The sequence below is a fragment of the Engystomops pustulosus genome, chromosome 10, assembly GCF_040894005.1.
Source record: "Engystomops pustulosus chromosome 10, aEngPut4.maternal, whole genome shotgun sequence".
Classification (NCBI taxonomy): domain Eukaryota; kingdom Metazoa; phylum Chordata; class Amphibia; order Anura; family Leptodactylidae; genus Engystomops; species Engystomops pustulosus.
In genome coordinates, this window is record NC_092420.1 from 97,277,917 (window position 1) to 97,298,574 (window position 20,658).

At 44.3% G+C, this 20,658-nt stretch overlaps 1 protein-coding gene across 2 annotated transcripts in view; it reads left to right on the forward strand.

The window, feature by feature from the left end:
- UBE2U (ubiquitin conjugating enzyme E2 U) overlaps nucleotides 1–20,658 on the forward strand; it is a 48,849-nt gene that overhangs the window by 6,195 nt on the left and 21,996 nt on the right. For both annotated transcript variants that reach the window (XM_072127877.1, XM_072127876.1), the window contains exons 4-6: nucleotides 94–186; nucleotides 14,634–14,731; nucleotides 17,044–17,170. In XM_072127877.1, coding sequence (XP_071983978.1) covers nucleotides 94–186; nucleotides 14,634–14,731; nucleotides 17,044–17,170 — 318 coding nt within the window. The remainder of the gene's footprint in view (nucleotides 1–93; nucleotides 187–14,633; nucleotides 14,732–17,043; nucleotides 17,171–20,658) is intronic.

A 20,658-nucleotide genomic window follows, 5' to 3' on the forward strand; every position in this document is an offset into this window, starting at 1 on the left:
TCTATAGGATAATTCCAGAGAAATAAAGTTTTAATCTTTGTTTGTTTCCTTGAAATCACCTGAAAAATAACGAATTAATTTTATGTGACTTAGGAGCAGTTTTGCAACTCACCATCACCTACAGTGAGGAATACAACCACCATCCTCCAGAAGTCATATTCAATACCATCCCGTTCCATCCAAACGGTAAGGAAATATTTATATTACTGATGAAGCAGATGGTATAACCTGGGGATCTCCTGTATATAATGATATATGTACAGCCGGTATAACCTGGGGATCTCCTGTATATAATGATATATGTACAGCCGGTATAACCTGGGGATCTCCTGTATATAATGATATATTTACAGCCGGTATAACCCGCGGATCTCCTGTATATAATGATATATGTACAGCCGGTATAACCTGGGGATCTCCTGTATATAATGATATATGTACAGCCGGTATAACCTGGGGATCTCCTGTATATAATGATATATGTACAGCCGGTATAACCTGGGGATCTCCTGTATATAATGATATATGTACAGCCGGTATAACCTGGGGATCTCCTGTATATAATGATATATGTACAGCCGGTATAACCTGGGGATCTCCTGTATATAATGATATATGTAAAGCCGGTATAACCTGGGGATCTCCTGTATATAATGATATATGTACAGCTGGTATAACCTGGGGATCCCCTGTATATAATGATATATGTACAGCCGGTATAACCTGGGGATCCCCTGTATATAATGATATATGTACAGCTGGTATAACCTGGGGATCTCCTGTATATAATGATATATGTATAGCTGGTATAACCTGGGGATCCCCTGTATATAATGATATATGTACAGCTGGTATAACCTGGGGATCTCCTGTATATAATGATATATGTACAGCTGGTATAACCTGGGGATCCCCTGTATATAATGATATATGTACAGCTGGTATAACCTGGGGATCTCCTGTATATAATGATATATGTACAGCCGGTATAACCTGGGGATCTCCTGTATATAATGATATATGTACAGCTGGTATAACCTGGGGATCTCCTGTATATAATGATGTATGTACAGCTGGTATAACCTGGGGATCTCCAGTATATAATGATATATGTACAGCTGGTATAACCTGGGGATCTCCTGTATATAATGATATATGTACAGCCGGTATAACCTGGGGATCTCCTGTATATAATGATATATGTACAGCGGGTATAACCTGGGGATCTCCTGTATATAATGATATATGTACAGCTGGTATAACCTGGGGATCCCCTGTATATAATGATATATGTACAGCTGGTATAACCTGGGGATCTCCTGTATATAATGATATATGTACAGCTGGTATAACCTGGGGATCTCCTGTATATAATGATATATGTACAGCCGGTATAACCTGGGGATCTCCTGTATATAATGATATATGTACAGCCGGTATAACCTGGGGATCTCCGGTATATAATGATATATGTACAGCCAGTATAACCTGGGGATCTCCTGTATATAATGATATATGTACAGCCGGTATAACCTGGGGATCTCCTGTATATAATGATATATGTACAGCCGGTATAACCTGGGGAACTCCTGTATATAATGATATATGTACAGCTGGTATAACCTGGGGATCTCCTGTATATAATGGTATATGTACAGCCGGTATAACCTGGGGATCTCCTGTATATAATGATATATGTACAGCCGGTATAACCTGGGGATCTCCTGTATATAATGATATATGTACAGCCGGTATAACCTGGGGATCTCCTGTATATAATGATATATGTACAGCTGGTATAACCTGGGGATCTCCTGTATATAATGATATATGTACAGCTGGTATAACCTGGGGATCTCCTGTATATAATGATATATGTACAGCCGGTATAACCTGGGGATCTCCTGTATATAATGATATATATACAGCCGGTATAACCTGGGGATCTCCTGTATATAATGATATATGTACAGCCGGTATAACCTGGGGATCTCCTGTATATAATGATATATGTACAGCCGGTATAACCTGGGGATCTCCTGTATATAATGATATATGTAAAGCCGGTATAACCTGGGGATCTCCTGTATATAATAATATATGTACAGCCGGTATAACCTGGGGATCTCCTGTATATAGTGATATATGTACAGCCGGTATAACCTGGGGATCTCCTGTATATAATGATATATGTACAGCCGGTATAACCTGGGGATCTCCTGTATATAATGATATATGTACAGCCGGTATAACCTGGGGATCTCCTGTATATAATGATATATGTACAGCTGGTATAACCTGGGGATCTCCTGTATATAATGATATATGTACAGCTGGTATAACCTGGGGATCTCCTGTATATAATGATATATGTACAGCCGGTATAACCTGGGGATCTCCTGTATATAATGATATATGTAGAGCGGGTATAACCTGGAGATCTCCTGTATATAATGATATATGTACAGCCGGTATAACCTGGGGATCTCCTGTATATAATGATATATGTACAGCCGGTATAACCTGGGGATCTCCTGTATATAATGATATATGTACAGCCGGTATAACCTGGGGATCTCCTGTATATAATGATATATGTACAGCTGGTATAACCTGGGGATCTCCTGTATATAATGATATATGTACAGCCGGTATAACCTGGGGATCTCCTGTATATAATGATATATGTACAGCGGGTATAACCTGGGGATCTCCTGTATATAATGATATATGTACAGCCGGTATAACCTGGAGATCCCCTGTATATAATGATATATGTACAGCTGGTATAACCTGGGGATCTCCTGTATATAATGATATATGTACAGCCGGTATAACCTGGGGATCTCCTGTATATAATGATATATGTACAGCCGGTATAACCTGGGGATCTCCTGTATATAATGATATATGTACAGCCGGTATAACCTGGGGATCTCCTGTATATAATGATATATGTACAGCCGGTATAACCTGGGGATCTCCTGTATATAATGATATATGTACAGCTGGTATAACCTGGAGATCCCCTGTATATAATGATATATGTACAGCCGGTATAACCTGGGGATCCCCTGTATATAATGATATATGTACAGCTGGTATAACCTGGGGATCTCCTGTATATAATGATATATGTATAGCTGGTATAACCTGGGGATCCCCTGTATATAATGATATATGTACAGCTGGTATAACCTGGGGATCTCCTGTATATAATGATATATGTACAGCTGGTATAACCTGGGGATCCCCTGTATATAATGATATATGTACAGCTGGTATAACCTGGGGATCTCCTGTATATAATGATATATGTACAGCCGGTATAACCTGGGGATCTCCTGTATATAATGATATATGTACAGCTGGTATAACCTGGGGATCTCCTGTATATAATGATGTATGTACAGCTGGTATAACCTGGGGATCTCCAGTATATAATGATATATGTACAGCTGGTATAACCTGGGGATCTCCTGTATATAATGATATATGTACAGCCGGTATAACCTGGGGATCTCCTGTATATAATGATATATGTACTGCGGGTATAACCTGGGGATCTCCTGTATATAATGATATATGTACAGCTGGTATAACCTGGGGATCCCCTGTATATAATGATATATGTACAGCTGGTATAACCTGGGGATCTCCTGTATATAATGATATATGTACAGCTGGTATAACCTGGGGATCTCCTGTATATAATGATATATGTACAGCCGGTATAACCTGGGGATCTCCTGTATATAATGATATATGTACAGCCGGTATAACCTGGGGATCTCCGGTATATAATGATATATGTACAGCCAGTATAACCTGGGGATCTCCTGTATATAATGATATATGTACAGCCGGTATAACCTGGGGATCTCCTGTATATAATGATATATGTACAGCCGGTATAACCTGGGGAACTCCTGTATATAATGATATATGTACAGCTGGTATAACCTGGGGATCTCCTGTATATAATGGTATATGTACAGCCGGTATAACCTGGGGATCTCCTGTATATAATGATATATGTACAGCCGGTATAACCTGGGGATCTCCTGTATATAATGATATATGTACAGCCGGTATAACCTGGGGATCTCCTGTATATAATGATATATGTACAGCTGGTATAACCTGGGGATCTCCTGTATATAATGATATATGTACAGCTGGTATAACCTGGGGATCTCCTGTATATAATGATATATGTACAGCCGGTATAACCTGGGGATCTCCTGTATATAATGATATATGTACAGCCGGTATAACCTGGGGATCTCCTGTATATAATGATATATGTACAGCCGGTATAACCTGGGGATCTCCTGTATATAATGATATATGTACAGCCGGTATAACCTGGGGATCTCCTGTATATAATGATATATGTAAAGCCGGTATAACCTGGGGATCTCCTGTATATAATAATATATGTACAGCCGGTATAACCTGGGGATCTCCTGTATATAGTGATATATGTACAGCCGGTATAACCTGGGGATCTCCTGTATATAATGATATATGTACAGCCGGTATAACCTGGGGATCTCCTGTATATAATGATATATGTACAGCCGGTATAACCTGGGGATCTCCTGTATATAATGATATATGTACAGCTGGTATAACCTGGGGATCTCCTGTATATAATGATATATGTACAGCTGGTATAACCTGGGGATCTCCTGTATATAATGATATATGTACAGCCGGTATAACCTGGGGATCTCCTGTATATAATGATATATGTAGAGCGGGTATAACCTGGAGATCTCCTGTATATAATGATATATGTACAGCCGGTATAACCTGGGGATCTCCTGTATATAATGATATATGTACAGCCGGTATAACCTGGGGATCTCCTGTATATAATGATATATGTACAGCCGGTATAACCTGGGGATCTCCTGTATATAATAATATATGTACAGCCGGTATAACCTGGGGATCTCCTGTATATAGTGATATATGTACAGCCGGTATAACCTGGGGATCTCCTGTATATAATGATATATGTACAGCCGGTATAACCTGGGGATCTCCTGTATATAATGATATATGTACAGCCGGTATAACCTGGGGATCTCCTGTATATAATGATATATGTACAGCCGGTATAACCTGGGGATCTCCTGTATATAGTGATATATGTACAGCCGGTATAACCTGGGGATCTCCTGTATATAATGATATATGTACAGCCGGTATAACCTGGGGATCTCCTGTATATAAGGATATATGTACAGCCGGTATGACCTGGGGATCTCCTGTATATAATGATATATGTACAGCCGGTATAACCTGGGGATCTCCTGTATATAATGATATATGTACAGCTGGTATAACCTGGGGATCTCCTGTATATAGTGCTATATGTACAGCCGGTATAACCTGGGGATCTCCTGTATATAATGATATATGTACAGCTGGTATAACCTGGGGATCTCCTGTATATAATGATATATGTACAGCTGGTATAACCTGGAGATCTCCTGTATATAATGATATATGTACAGCTGGTATAACCTGGGGATCTCCTGTATATAATGATATATGTACAGCTGGTATAACCTGGGGATCTCCTGTATATAATGATATATGTACAGCTGGTATAACCTGGGGATCTCCTGTATATAATGATATATGTACAGCTGGTATAACCTGGGGATCTCCTGTATATAATGATATATGTACAGCTGGTATAACCTGGGGATCTCCTGTATATAATGATATATGTACAGCTGGTATAACCTGGGGATCTCCTGTATATAATGATATATGTACAGCCGGTATAACCTAGGGATCTCCTGTATATAATGATATATGTACAGCCGGTATAACCTGGGGATCTCCTGTATATAATGATATATGTACAGCCGGTATAACCTGGGGATCTCCTGTATATAATGATATATGTACAGCTGGTATAACCTGGGGATCTCCTGTATATAATGATATATGTACAGCTGGTATAACCTGGGGATCTCCTGTATATAATGATATATGTACAGCTGGTATAACCTGGGGATCTCCTGTATATAATGATATATGTACAGCCGGTATAACCTGGGGATCTCCTGTATATAATGATATATGTACAGCCGGTATAACCTGGGGATCTCCTGTATATAATGATATATGTACAGCCGGTATAACCTGGGGATCCCCTGTATATAATGATATATGTACAGCCGGTATAACCTGGGGATCTCCTGTATATAATGATATATGTACAGCTGGTATAACCTGGGGATCTCCTGTATATAATGATATATGTACAGCTGGTATAACCTGGGGATCTCCTGTATATAATGATATATGTACAGCTGGTATAACCTGGGGATCTCCTGTATATAATGATATATGTACAGCTGGTATAACCTGGGGATCTCCTGTATATAATGATATATGTACAGCCGGTATAACCTGGGGATCTCCTGTATATAATGATATATGTACAGCTGGTATAACCTGGGGATCACCTGTATATAATGATATATGTACAGCTGGTATAACCTGGGGATCTCCTGTATATAATGATATATGTACAGCCGGTATAACCTGGGGATCTCCTGTATATAATGATATATGTACAGCCGGTATAACCTGGGGATCTCCTGTATATAATGATATATGCACAGCTGGTATAACCTGGGGATCCCCTGTATATAATGATATATGCACAGCTGGTATAACCTGGGGATCTCCTGTATATAATGATATATGTACAGCTGGTATAACCTGGGGATCTCCTGTATATAATGATATATGTACAGCCGGTATAACCTGGGGATCTCCTGTATGTAATGATATATGTACAGCTGGTATAACCTGGGGATCTCCTGTATATAATGATATATGTACAGCCGGTATAACCTGGGTATATCCTGTATATAATGATATATATACAGCTGGTATAACCTGGGGCTCTCCTGTATATAATGATATATGTACAGCTGGTATAACCTGGGGATCTCCTGTATATAATGATATATGTACAGCCGGTATAACCTGGGGATCTCCTGTATATAATGATATATGTACAGCCGGTATAACCTGGGGATCTCCTGTATATAATGATATATGTACAGCTGGTATAACCTGGGGATCTCCTGTATATAATGATATATGTAAAGCTGGTATAACCTGGGGATCTCCTGTATATAATGATATATGTACAGCCGGTATAACCTGGGGATCTCCTTTATATAATGATATATGTACAGCCGGTATAACCTGGGGATCTCCTGTATATAATGATATATGTACAGCCGGTATAACCTGGGGATCCCCTGTATATAATGATATATGTACAGCTGGTATAACCTGGGGATCTCCTGTATATAATGATATATGTACAGCCGGTATAACCTGGGGATCTCCTGTATGTAATGATATATGTACAGCTGGTATAACCTGGGGATCTCCTGTATATAATGATATATGTACAGCCGGTATAACCTGGGTATATCCTGTATATAATGATATATGTACAGCTGGTATAACCTGGGGCTCTCCTGTATATAATGATATATGTACAGCTGGTATAACCTGGGGATCTCCTGTATATAATGATATATGTACAGCCGGTATAACCTGGGGATCTCCTGTATATAATGATATATGTACAGCCGGTATAACCTGGGGATCTCCTGTATATAATGATATATGTACAGCTGGTATAACCTGGGGATCTCCTGTATATAATGATATATGTACAGCCGGTATAACCTGGGGATCTCCTTTATATAATGATATATGTACAGCCGGTATAACCTGGGGATCTCCTGTATATAATGATATATGTACAGCCGGTATAACCTGGGGATCTCCTGTATATAATGATATATGTACAGCCGGTATAACCTGGGGATCCCATGTATATAATGATATATGTACAGCCGGTATAACCTGGGGATCTCCTGTATATAGTGATATATGTACAGCCGGTATAACCTGGGGATCTCCTGTATATAATGCACCTGGTATAAGTTATACATCTCCTGTATACAGTGATATGGAGCTTGCGGATATAACCTGGGCATCTTCTGGGATGTAATGTTTCCTGATTGTTAGGTAATAACACAATATTGCTCCCTCCTGGTGTCATGTAGTATACAGTAAGTGATATACCTTCACATGGGGTGGACAATCTCTTCTTGATGTAAATTACAGAGGAGCTGAGGGATCGGGGGTCATATATGAAAGCCATTTATTGTAGATTTTGTTTAATTGGACCCAGATGTTACCTTGAACTTCCATATTTGAGGTCCATTGATTGAAGGATATGGAAAGAAATTTCACGGCGTATGTAATGGCTGCACTTAACCCAAAGCTTAAAGAGAACCCGTCAGGCAAAATAACCCCCTAAACTAAATATATTTTCATAAACTGCCATTATTCCTTCATTGTCCCTCTACATGCCTGTAAGCCTAAGCAATGAGGTCCTAAAGCTGTATGCAAATGACCTGTGAGATGTCCAATGAGTCATTAGCATATTCAAGCTGTCCAGCTTATTCATGAGTGGGAGGCACAGCCACACCCCCAGTGCATGACTGACAGCCTGTATAATGGTGTGAGGCTGTATAATGATGTGCTTCCGGGTGCTGGCGCCCCCTGCAGTCTGTGTGTGTATAGGAGAGATACAACAGCTCCAGGATGCAGCCATGTTATAGCAGAACATGTCAGGTACTTGTGTAGCTGATGTCTGTGTCTCTGTGTTTTGGGAGGATGCAGCATGTCAGCAGATGCAGCACACACACTAGCAATGCTTTACTATACATTACACACAGACATGAGCAGGGGGAGGAGAGGGGAGGGGTAACAGGGGTGACATCACTACCTCTGACCATGTGACCAGCCTCATTTACATGATAAAGAATAGATGATTTTACAATGAATAATGTATGAAATAACTAGATAAAGGGATGGGATGGGATCCTTGTGAGCTGCTCCAACAGGTAGTAGTGACAGGACAAGTGACACAGACCTGATGACAGGTGTCCTTTAAGGATCATGAATGCTGATCTGTAGGAACAACATATTCAAGGGGAGAGATTGGAGAACTGTCTTGATGACTCGGAGACCAGATTTAGAAGTCAACTGAAGAGGCTTTCCCTCTTTTGTAAAATGTTGAGGAGGAAAGACTGGACAGGCCTGGACACTAGTCTGGATGATCTTATGCTCTTGCTAGAAAACAACTAAAAGCTAAAGTCCCATTTAGAGGTCCTCCAGTCCAGAAGTGTGTAACATATTTTTATGTAAAGTAGAATTTTGCTAACGAAATGTACTTTGTTTGTTGGGAAAGTCAAAGAAGTGTAGAAGATCTAAACTCCATGACCAGAAAAGGAGGACGGGTTGGAGGACAATCTAGAATACCTTAAGACAGGAGCAAGAAGACAACTGGAGGTCTGTATACCACAATTTGGAGGCAGCTAGTCTAGGAGATATTGGTTGAAAAGGACTATAGAGTTTAGTTCCACTTTTGAGAATCCATTGAGAAGCTCAGATTGGAGACCAATGATCTAAAAGATGTTAAGAACAGAAAGCAACATGAAGCTTACATTCCATCCATAATACTCTATGGATTTGGAGAACATTGGTTTCAAAAATCTTGACTATGGCTAGAAGATGATTGAAAGCTTGAGTTGGACGGGTGAAAGGACGCTTGTCTAGAAGATCTTACCACCAGAAAACGACCAACTACAACGACAAAATATTGAGTAGCGCAAGTTGGAGACAACTGGTCTGGACGATCTTAATGGCTAGGAGATAACTGGAGACTTGAGTTCTGGTTGTAGAAAGACATTGATTGGACTATTTGAAGAACACATTTAGAAGATCCTAAATTAAATGTTTAAGCCTCATCCATAAGTCAACAACGAGAAGCCGGTTGGATAATTTTGACTCTGGTTAACCTGAAATCCATCCCAAAAAAATTAAGTTACACAGGTTTAAAGGACATCTACCACCAGTTTATTGGTGGTGGACTGTCCTATAAAGTATGCTCGTTACTTCTAGGGGATGATGAGCCCATTTTTAGCTACATCCTGAGGGTCAGTATGATGCAGAAAAGACGGTTTAAAAATATGCAAATTAGTCTGAGGTGCTCAGGCTCACATACCTGAGCGCCACATGGCTCCGGTTCATTAATATTCACCCCTCCCACCACTCGCTCTTGCCAGACAGCCGGTGACGTCATCTGCCTGTATGGAAATTTCGCACATGCGCAAGATCTTCTGCCTTGAGCGACCTGAAGGTTTCCAGTGCGGCTGTGCAAGGAATCCATGCGCGAGATATCCAGACAGCTAGATGATGTTACTGTCTGTCTGGCCAGAGCAAGTGGAGGGAGGGATGAATATTAATATTTATTAACTGGTGGGCGTGCATAAATGAAGTAGCGGAGGAGCTATGAGGCGCTCAGGTGACGTGATGCTAATTTGCATTTCTGTAAAACTTTCATTTCTGCATCATACGGACCCTCAGGATCTAGCTAAAAATGGGCTCATCATCCCCTAGAGCAGTGGTGGCGAATCTATGGCACGGGTGCCAGAGGTGGCACTCACAGCCCTTTCTGTGGGCACCCAGGCCCTCACATTAACACAGAGTTTGCCAGACAGGACTCAGGGCTTCCTCCTGCGGTCCAATACAGCCCAGGACGTGCCATGCTCTGCACAATTTTAAAGCAACATCCTCGGCTACCAGGGTTCCTGGAGGAACGAGAATGTGTGGATAGAGATAGATTATTGTTGGAGCTCCTGCTCTGGGAACTCTGATTGTTCCTTTTCATTGGACCCCGAATCCAAGCTCTCCAAAGACATGTGTTCCTTTCCTGAATAAACCATGATTACTCTGGTTATAAAACACAGGTCTAGAAATCTTCAGATCTGGTCTCAGGACCACCAAAGATGTGACTCTCACCCATATGAACGCAGTCAATAGAGTCTTATAGAATTCGAGCAGAACACATTTTAGATCAAGAATTCCATCTGCGGGGGAATAACACATCCACATCCATCATATATTCCTCCTCCAGCCATTACAGAATGACTTCTATCTGGCCGGCTTCCCACCAAGTACAAAATTGTCTGTTTGTGACATGAGAGTAGAATCAAAAGTCAGGAGAAACTTTTTTTCCATCAGATTTTGACTCCTCGCCATGTTTATGATGGATATAAGACATTTGGATGAAGAATCTATGAAATGTCCTGGAATGACTGGATTGTAAGGTCGTTCTTAACATCTGAAACCCCAAAGTATGAAACAAGTAACTGGAAACATCAATTTTTCTAAAAAGGATGTTTACTGAATGATATAGAATGGCTGGAGGGTCCGGCTAAGGTCTCGCTTACCGAGGACAAGGGGGATTTTCTGGAAGCAGATACACAGAAGCTCAGTCAGGATCCTGATATCTGCCTTCAATAAACCAAGGGCTTGGTAATTTTCATGACACTGGTGGTTGTGACTGGGTTTTGTGTTCACATAAGTATGTGAGGTATTTACCTCGGTGGCCACTGGATGTTCTTTGAGGAACATGTCCTCAGACTAAAACGCCAGAATCACGTGGAAGGGAATTTATCCCTAGAGGTTTCCAGGGGCCTCTGTATGTTTTTGAGGGAAGGAACTCCTCTCCTTGGTTGATCAAGATGAAAGGATACAGGAATAAGACACTGATCATGGTGTGCAAAGGCGAAAACAAGCCGGGGGGCCCCCTTGTCCGCTTCCCATATGGACTCAGTGACATGATCAAAGGACTTCAGAACTGTCTGCAAGCCAAATGTTATGACAACATTTTTGGGTTATCCTTTGGCATTACATGTGGATTTTCACCTGGTTCATTGACTACGAGATCCTCTGTCTCTTCTGGCAACCACCTGCCCCTTTGTGAAGTCTACACTGGATACGTAGTCACAGGCAAAGACATCACGAGACAATATAGACTCAACAAGTCAACTTTACTGACGGCAGACTATACACAGTGGTCGGCTGGTGGTTTTCCTATCTGGATTCTCTAAAATATTTAGGGAGTCTTTTTCTGATCTGCCCTCAAAGGTCCAGATATATTGGGGCACATTTACTTACCCGGTACAGTACTTACCCGCGGCGTGTTGTCCGACACTGATTCGCCAGAGTTCACCTTCTTCTTCCTGGTGCATGTAAGTGCTATTCTTACGACATAAATTCTTTTTTAAATTCTGCCGTTTTTCCGAAACCGTAGGGTTTTCTGACGGCCACGCCCCACTAGTTCTGTTGCGTGAAAGCCGGTGCCGATCCGCCAAAATCCGAACGCTTGCGCCAAAATCCCTGGGCAATTCGTCGCAAATCGGAAATATTCGGGAAACCCGGCGAAAGTGTGGCGTTCGGACCCTTAGTAAATGAGCCCCAATGAGTTCAGATATTTGGCCTCATTCAGCTTAGGCCCTACCCTGTCTCACCCAAGGGTTCCTCCTGATTCTTTCCCCTCCAGCCATTCAAACAATCTGAGGCAAAAAACTTCCCAATTCTTGAGCACTGTCCCAAGCTCTAGGATCCGTAACAATAACCTTGTCTCTCTGGGGTTGTGCTCTAGCTCCAGAGGAACTTCCACCAACTATTTAGTGCCCTTGGCACCCACTATAAGCCCACATTTCTCAGCTCATGGAAATGTAAGGTCTTCCAAGCCAAAAAGCTCTCCAACACCTGAACATTGTCCCCAGGTCCCTGGTTTCATCACGACTGGTGTCTAACTACACAGGAATATCCAACCAACCCATTGGCGCCAGTGACACTCTCTTCATGTCCCCATGTCTCTGATCATAGCAATGAGAGGTCTTTCCGTCCTGTGTATTCTGCATGGACTACACAGTCCCATTTTCGGTTACCTGCACATGTGAAGCTCTACAAATGCTTGAACAAGGCTTATGTGCCCTCAAAACCAGAACAATACAGCAGAAAAAACTCTAACCTGCAAATTAAACCTTCACAAATCCTGAATTAGCTCTTGGAAGTTTCTCCACCGATATAAGCTTTTCCTGCACACCTTGGTGTCTAAGCACCTCCTGATGGCCAACACGAATCCCGGTCCTAGGCTCAAAATACGACCAAACTCAATGGGGGTCATGTACTTAGCCGGTCCAGTCGCGATCCCGCGGTGCGTTGTCCGACTCTGATTTGGGTCTGCCGGGATTCACTATGGTCTGTGCGCCCGATATCCACTAGGTGTCGCTGCTGCGCTGATGTCCGCCGAAGTTTACCTTCTTCGCCCCGGTGTATGTGAGTGCTATTCTTGTGACACAATTTTTTTTTTAAATTCCACGGTTTTTCCGAATCCGCCGGGTTTCCCGACGGCCATGTCCCCCGATTTCTGTCACGTGAAAGCCGGTGCCGATGTGCCACAATCCGATCCCAAATCCCAATTCCCCGGGCAATTCGGCGCAAATATCCGGGAAACCCTTAGAAACCCTTAGTAAATGAGCCCCAATGTATTTTTACGTTGGTACCATCAGTAAATGTAGAAGTTCAGTTCTTTACATCAACATGAAATGAATATATTTGAAGGTTTTTGTTGATTCCCATCTGCATAACATGAGGAGGGGGTCTCTGTCTGGCCTGGGGAATGATGAGAGATCACATGGACTTCAGAGAGCTAAAATAAATGGTGACAGATAAAGCTTTATTAGTGGTCTGAGGGCTGGAATCTTGGAGAAGGTTTCAATAATGAACTAAGCGAAGAGATTTATGGAACTTTTTTTTTTATCCATTATGAAAAACATCTGAGGGCGGACGAGATTGTGCCAGGCGGCCGGATCTGCAACTAATCTGCACAGAGCGAGGGCAAGGTGGGCCTGACAGACGATGGCGGCAAGACCATTAAGATACAGTCATGGATGAACCTTGTGCCGGACTCTGGGGAGGAATCTGCTCCATCATTTGGGTTCATTCTCCCCCATTTTTGTTGTTGCCCATTACTCATTAGGGGCTTTATTGTCTACTCTTAGACCTTTTAGTTTTTAATGGTCTTCAAGGGGTGATTTAGGAAGTGAAGGCCTTAGGATCTGTCACTGATATCGGTGGATGGTCAGGTCCATGCAGGGCCGGTTTTAGACAAAATAGGGCCCGGGCAAAATAAAAGGTGAGGCCCCGAAATAAAACTATTTTATAGACCATCCAGTCTCTATACAGCCCCCCATCACCCCCACAGTCCTCATAAAGACCCCTTACCCCCACAGTCCTCATAAAGCCCCCTTACCCCCACAGTCCTTATAAAGCCCCCTTACCCCCACAGTCGATATACAGCCCCCCCATTAGCCGCCTCACCCATCCAGGGGGCCAATGGCGGGGGCCCTGGGCAATTGCCCACTTTACCCCAATGCACCTAACGCTGGGCTCTGGCACATGACTAGGCCGTCATTGAATGTACCCCTGCCATAGCGCATAGTCCATGCTTGTTGTGCCCCTATATCCTGCCCCTCTACTCCACTACCAATACTACAAAGTTGTCTCTGCCTTCTCAATCTGTAACAGTAAGGAGATGACTCTGCTCATATTGTTTCCGTCTACACAGCAAAGCTAAAAGAGAACTACAAGTAACATGTTTCCAGATGTATATTATATACATGTTCCTCCTTTATATCTACCTACAGTTGACCAGACTTCTGGTAAACCTTGCATTGACTTTTTGGATGACCCAGCAGAGTGGAAGCCGAGGTTCACTATGATGAGCATCTTACTGGTGATCCAGGTACAGCTAACGTTATGTGCTGATAAAGCAAAAAATAGTACAACCTCCACTACTATGTAGAAAAAGGTAAAAAAGTAAAGCCGGCTCACCCAACCTTCAGACCATCTCGGCTGCACACTCTCTGTGGGAAAATCTTGGTGCTCGGAAAGGACAATCCATAGCCATATAGCGTAAACAGGAAAAACAACGGTAAACCGGCACAACAAGATGAGCTTCACATGGGTACGATGCCAAATTTTTCCTCCTTTATTGATTAAAACGCCATGTACATGAGGATACAGATAGGTTGACGCGTTTCGACGGGGAACCGTCTTAATCCTAAATGTAAGGTTAGGATTAAGACGGTTCCCTGTCGAAACGTGTCAACCTATCTGTATCCTCATGTACATGGCGTTTTAATCAATAAAGGAGGAAAAATTTGGCATCGTACCCATGTGAAGCTCATCTTGTTGTGCCGGTTTACCGTTGTTTTTCCTGTTATGTGCTGATGTATGCTATGTGCTGATGTATGCGAAGTGCTGATGTATGCTATGTGCTGCTGTATGCTATGTGCTGATGTATGCTATGTGCTGCTGTATGCTATGTGCTGCTGTATGCTATTTGCTGATGTATGCTATGTGCTGCTGTATGCTATGTGCTGCTGTATGCTATGTGCTGCTGTATGCTATGTGCTGATGTATGCTATGTGCTGCTGTATGCTATGTGCTGCTGTATGCTATGTGCTGCTGTATGCTATGTGCTGCTGTATGCTATGTGCTGATGTATGCTATGTGCTGATGTATGCTATGTGCTGTGTGCTGCTGTATGCTATGTGGTGATGTATGCTATGTGCTGATGTATGCTATGTGCTGCTGTATGCTATGTGCTGCTGTATGCTATGTGCTGATGTATGCTATGTGCTGCTGTATGCTATGTGCTGATGTATGCTATGTGCTGATGTATGCTATGTGCTGCTGTATGCTATGTGCTGATGTATGCTATGTGCTGATGTATGCTATGTGCTGTGTGCTGCTGTATGCTATGTGGTGATGGGCAGAGGGCACATTACTGGGGGGGGGCAGAGGGCACATTACTGGGGGGGCAGAGTGCACATTACTGGGGGGGGGGGGCAGAGTGCACATTACTGGGGGGGGGGCAGAGTGCACATTACTGGGGGGGGGGGCAGAGTGCACATTACTGGGGGGGGGGCAGAGTGCACATTACTGGGGGGGGGCAGAGTGCACATTACTGGGGGGGCAGAGTGCACATTACTGGGGGGGGGCAGAGTGCACATTACTGGGGGGGGCAGAGTACACATTACAGGGGGGGGCAGAGTGCACATTACTGGGGGGGCAGAGTGCACATTACTGGGGGGGCAGAGTGCACATTACTGGGGGGGCAGCGTACACATTACTGGGGGGGGCAGAGTGCACATTACTGGGGGGGGGCAGAGTGCACATTACTGGGGGGTTAGAGTGCACATACCTGGGGAAGAGTGCACATTACTGGGGGGGGGGCAGAGTGCACATTACCTGGGGGGCAGAGGGCACATTACTGGGGGGCAGAGGGCACATTACTGGGGGGGCAGAGTGCACATTACTGGGGGGGGGCAGAGTGCACATTACTGGGGGGGCAGAGTGCACATTACAGGGGGGGGCAGAGTGCACATTACTGGGGGGGGGCAGAGTGCACATTACTGGGGGGGCAGCGTACACATTACTGGGGGGGCAGAGTGCACATTACTGGGGGGGGGCAGAGTGCACATTACTGGGGGGGCAGAGTGCACATACCTGGGGCAGAGTGCACATTACTGGGGGGGGGGGGCAGAGTGCACATTACCTGGGGGGCAGAGGGCACATTACTGGGGGGCAGAGGGCACATTACTGGGGGGGCAGAGTGCACATTACCTGGGGGGCAGAGGGCACATTACTGGGGGGGGCAGAGTGCACATTACTGGGGGGGGCAGAGTGCACATTACCTGGGGGGTAGAGTGCACATTACCTGGGGGGGCAGAGTGCACATTACTGGGGGGCAGAGGGCACATTACTGGGGGGGGCAGAGTGCACATTACTGGGGGGGCAGAGTGCACATTACCTGGGGGGTAGAGTGCACATTACTGGGGGGGGCAGAGGGCACATTACTGGGGGGCAGAGGGCACATTACTGGGGGGCAGAGGGCATATTACTGGGGGGGCAGAGGGCACATTAATGAGCAAAAATAGAGCTATTTTCCTCTTGCCAATCGGCTGCGTGGAAAGAGTGAAAGCTGTAAAGGCTTCTGAATACTTCCCGTGCCCCCTGTATTTCATTATTCTTTTCGCCCCTCTTCTGCAGGCAATGCTCTCCAATCCAGAACTGGAAAATGCTGTTAACCCCGAGGCAGCCAACATGGTGTTAAATAATGCAGCTCTATACAGACAGATGGTTCTCAACTGTGTGAAAACCAGCAGAAAGATTGAGGGTAAGTGGAAGTTATCGACAACCAGACACCTACATGGAGTGAAGTCATACACTGCTTATCCTCCAGAGCTGCATTCAAAAAGTTTTAGAATCACAGTGTCTCAGCACTCTTTGCGCCTTAATTTTTGAGTGCACAGTGACTGCACCAGGAGCAGAATAGTGAGTGCAGCTCTGGGGTGTAATACAGGATGTAACTCAGGATCAGTACAGGATAAGTAATGTCATGTATGTACACAGTGACTGCACCAGCAGCAGAATAGTGAGTGCAGCTCTGGGGTATAATATAGGATGTAACTCAGGATCAGTACAGGATAAGTAATGTCATGTATGTACACAGTGACTGCACCAGCAGCAGAATAGTGAGTGCAGCTCTGGAGTATAATACAGGATGTAACTCAGGATCAGTACAGGATAAGTAATGTCATGTATGTACACAGTGGGGCACATTTACTTACCTGGTCCGTTCGCGATCCAGCGGCGCGTTCTCTGCGCTGGATTCGGGTCCGGCCGGGATTCATCAATGCAGTTCCTCCGCCGTCCACCAGGTGGCGCTGCTGCGCTGAAGTCCGCTGGAATGCCTCCAAATACACCGGCCTACCCAGGATGAAGGTGAGTGAAATTTTCGCGACACAATTTTTTTTTTAAATGCGGCGGTTTTTCCGAATACGTCGGGTTTTCGTTCGGCCACGCCCCCCGATTTCCGTCGCGCGCATGCCGGCGCCGATGCGCCAAATTCCGATCGCGTGCGCCAAAAACCCGGGGCAATTCAGGTACAATCGGCGCAAAACGGAAATATTCGGGTAACACGTCGGGAAAACGCGAATCGGGCCCTTAGTAAATGACCCCCAGTGACTGCACCAGCAGCAGAATAGTGAGTGCAGCTCTGGGGTATAATACAGGATGTAACTCAGGATCAGTACAGGATAAGTAATGTCATGTATGTACACAGTGACTGCACCAGCAGCAGAATAGTGAGTGCAGCTCTGGAGTGTAATACTGGATGTAACTCAGGATCAGTACAGGATCAGTAATGTCATGTATGTACACAGTGACTGCACCAGCAGCAGAATAGTGAGTGCAGCTCTGGAGTATAATACAGGATGTAACTTAGGATCAGTACAGGATAAGTAATGTCATGTATGTACACAGTGACTGCACCAGCAGCAGAATAGTGAGTGCAGCTCTGGAGTATAATACAGGATGTAACTCAGGATCAGTACAGGATAAGTAATGTCATGTATGTACACAGTGACTGCACCAGCAGCAGAATAGTGAGTGCAGCTCTGGAGTATAATACAGGATGTAACTCAGGATCAGTACAGGATAAGTAATGTCATGTATGTACACAGTGACTGCACCAGCAGCAGAATAGTGAGTGCAGCTCTGGAGTATAATACAGGATGTAACTCAGGATCAGTACAGGATAAGTAATGTCATGTATGTACACAGTGACTGCACCAGCAGCAGAATAGTGAGTGCAGCTCTGGATGTATAATACAGGATGTAACTCAGGATCAGTACAGGATAAGTAATGTCATGTATGTACACAGTGACTGCACCAGCAGTAGAATAGTGAGTGCAGCTCTGGAGTATAATACAGGATGTAACTCAGGATCAGTACAGGATAAGTAATGTCATGTATGTACACAGTGACTGCACCAGCAGCAGAATAGTGAGTGCAGCTCTGGGGTATAATACAGGATGTAACTCAGGATCAGTACAGGATAAGTAATGTCATGTATGTACACAGTGACTGCACCAGCAGCAGAATAGTGAGTGCAGCTCTGGAGTATAATACAGGATGTAACCCAGGATCAGTACAGGATAAGTAATGTCATGTATGTACACAGTGACTGCACCAGCAGCAGAATAGTGAGTGCAGCTCTGGAGTATAATACAGCACCAGTATGAGATAATGAAAGTCTCTAAGATACTGATATTTTAGGTGCTGGGATCACGATCTTCCTCCTACGTGAGCCGTCACACAGCACTCTGCTTCTCCTGGCAATCCTTCCTGCTGAGCTCCCAGGGAGACGTTTTCTGGCACCAGAAGATTTACAAATGGCTTTTGCACAAAGTCCACTCGAGTACAAGTATTACGACTTTCCGCCCTGAGATTAGAGCCGAGTGTAGACCTTTCCCTGTGAATATATGATCTGGCAGCGTCTCCTTTCTGATTATTTTACTTTCAAGTTTCCAAAAAGATATTTAGAAAGAGTTCCCAATGTTTTTCTTATCACAGATCAGGTGCCGCTCAGCCCCATATACGGTGCACCAGATGCTATTAACCCTTCTTAACTCAGTGCTTTGTAGTAAAGCTATTTAGAAAGTCCTTCATATCCCCGACCACATCCATACATCTCGTCTCCATCATATATCCATCCATCTGTATATCCTATATCCATGCCTTATATATCCATCCCCCAACCATCCATCCGCCATCCAATCATCCCCCAACCATCCATCTGCCATCCAATCATCTATCCGCCAGCCATTTATCCCCCAACCATCCGAACCCCAACTATCCATCTGCCGACCGTCCATCTGCCATCCAACCCCTAACCATCCATCTGCCATCCATCCTGCATCCATCCACCATCCAACCAACATCCATCCATCCTGCATCCATCTGCCATTCATCCGCCATCTACTATCCGCCATCCATCCACCATCCATACATCCGCCATCCATCCGCCATCTACCATCCGCCATCCATCCACCATCCATCTATTCATCCTGCATCCATCTACCATCCATCCGCCATCCATCCATCTGCCATCCATCCATCTGCCATCAATCCATCCGCCATCCATCCACCATCTGCCATCCATCCATCAGCCATCCATCCGCCATCCATCTACCATCCATCCATCCGCCATCCATCCATCCATCTGCCATCCATCCATCTGCCATCCATCCATCTGCCATCCATCCACCATCTGCCATCCATCCGCCATCCATCTACCATCCATCCATCCGCCATCCATCCATCCATCTGCCATCCATCCATCTGACATCCATCCATCTGCCATCCATCCATCTGCCATCCATCCATCCACCATCTGCCATCCATCCATCTGCCATCCATCCATCTGCCATCCATCCATCTGCCATCCATCCATCCACCATCTGCCATCCATCCATCTGCCATCCATCCATCTGCCATCCATCCATCTGCCATCCATCCATCTGCCATCCATCCATCCACCATCTGCCATCCATCCATCTGCCATCCATCCATCTGCCATCCATCCATCCACCATCTGCCATCCATCCATCTGCCATCCATCCGCCATCCATCTACCATCCATCCATCCGCCATCCATCCATCCATCTGCCATCCATCCATCTGCCATCCATCCATCTGCCATCCATCCATCTGCCATCCATCCATCCGCCATCCATCCATCCGCCCATCTGCCATCCATCCGCCATCCATCTACCATCCATCCATCCGCCATCCATCTGCCATCCATCCATCTGCCATCC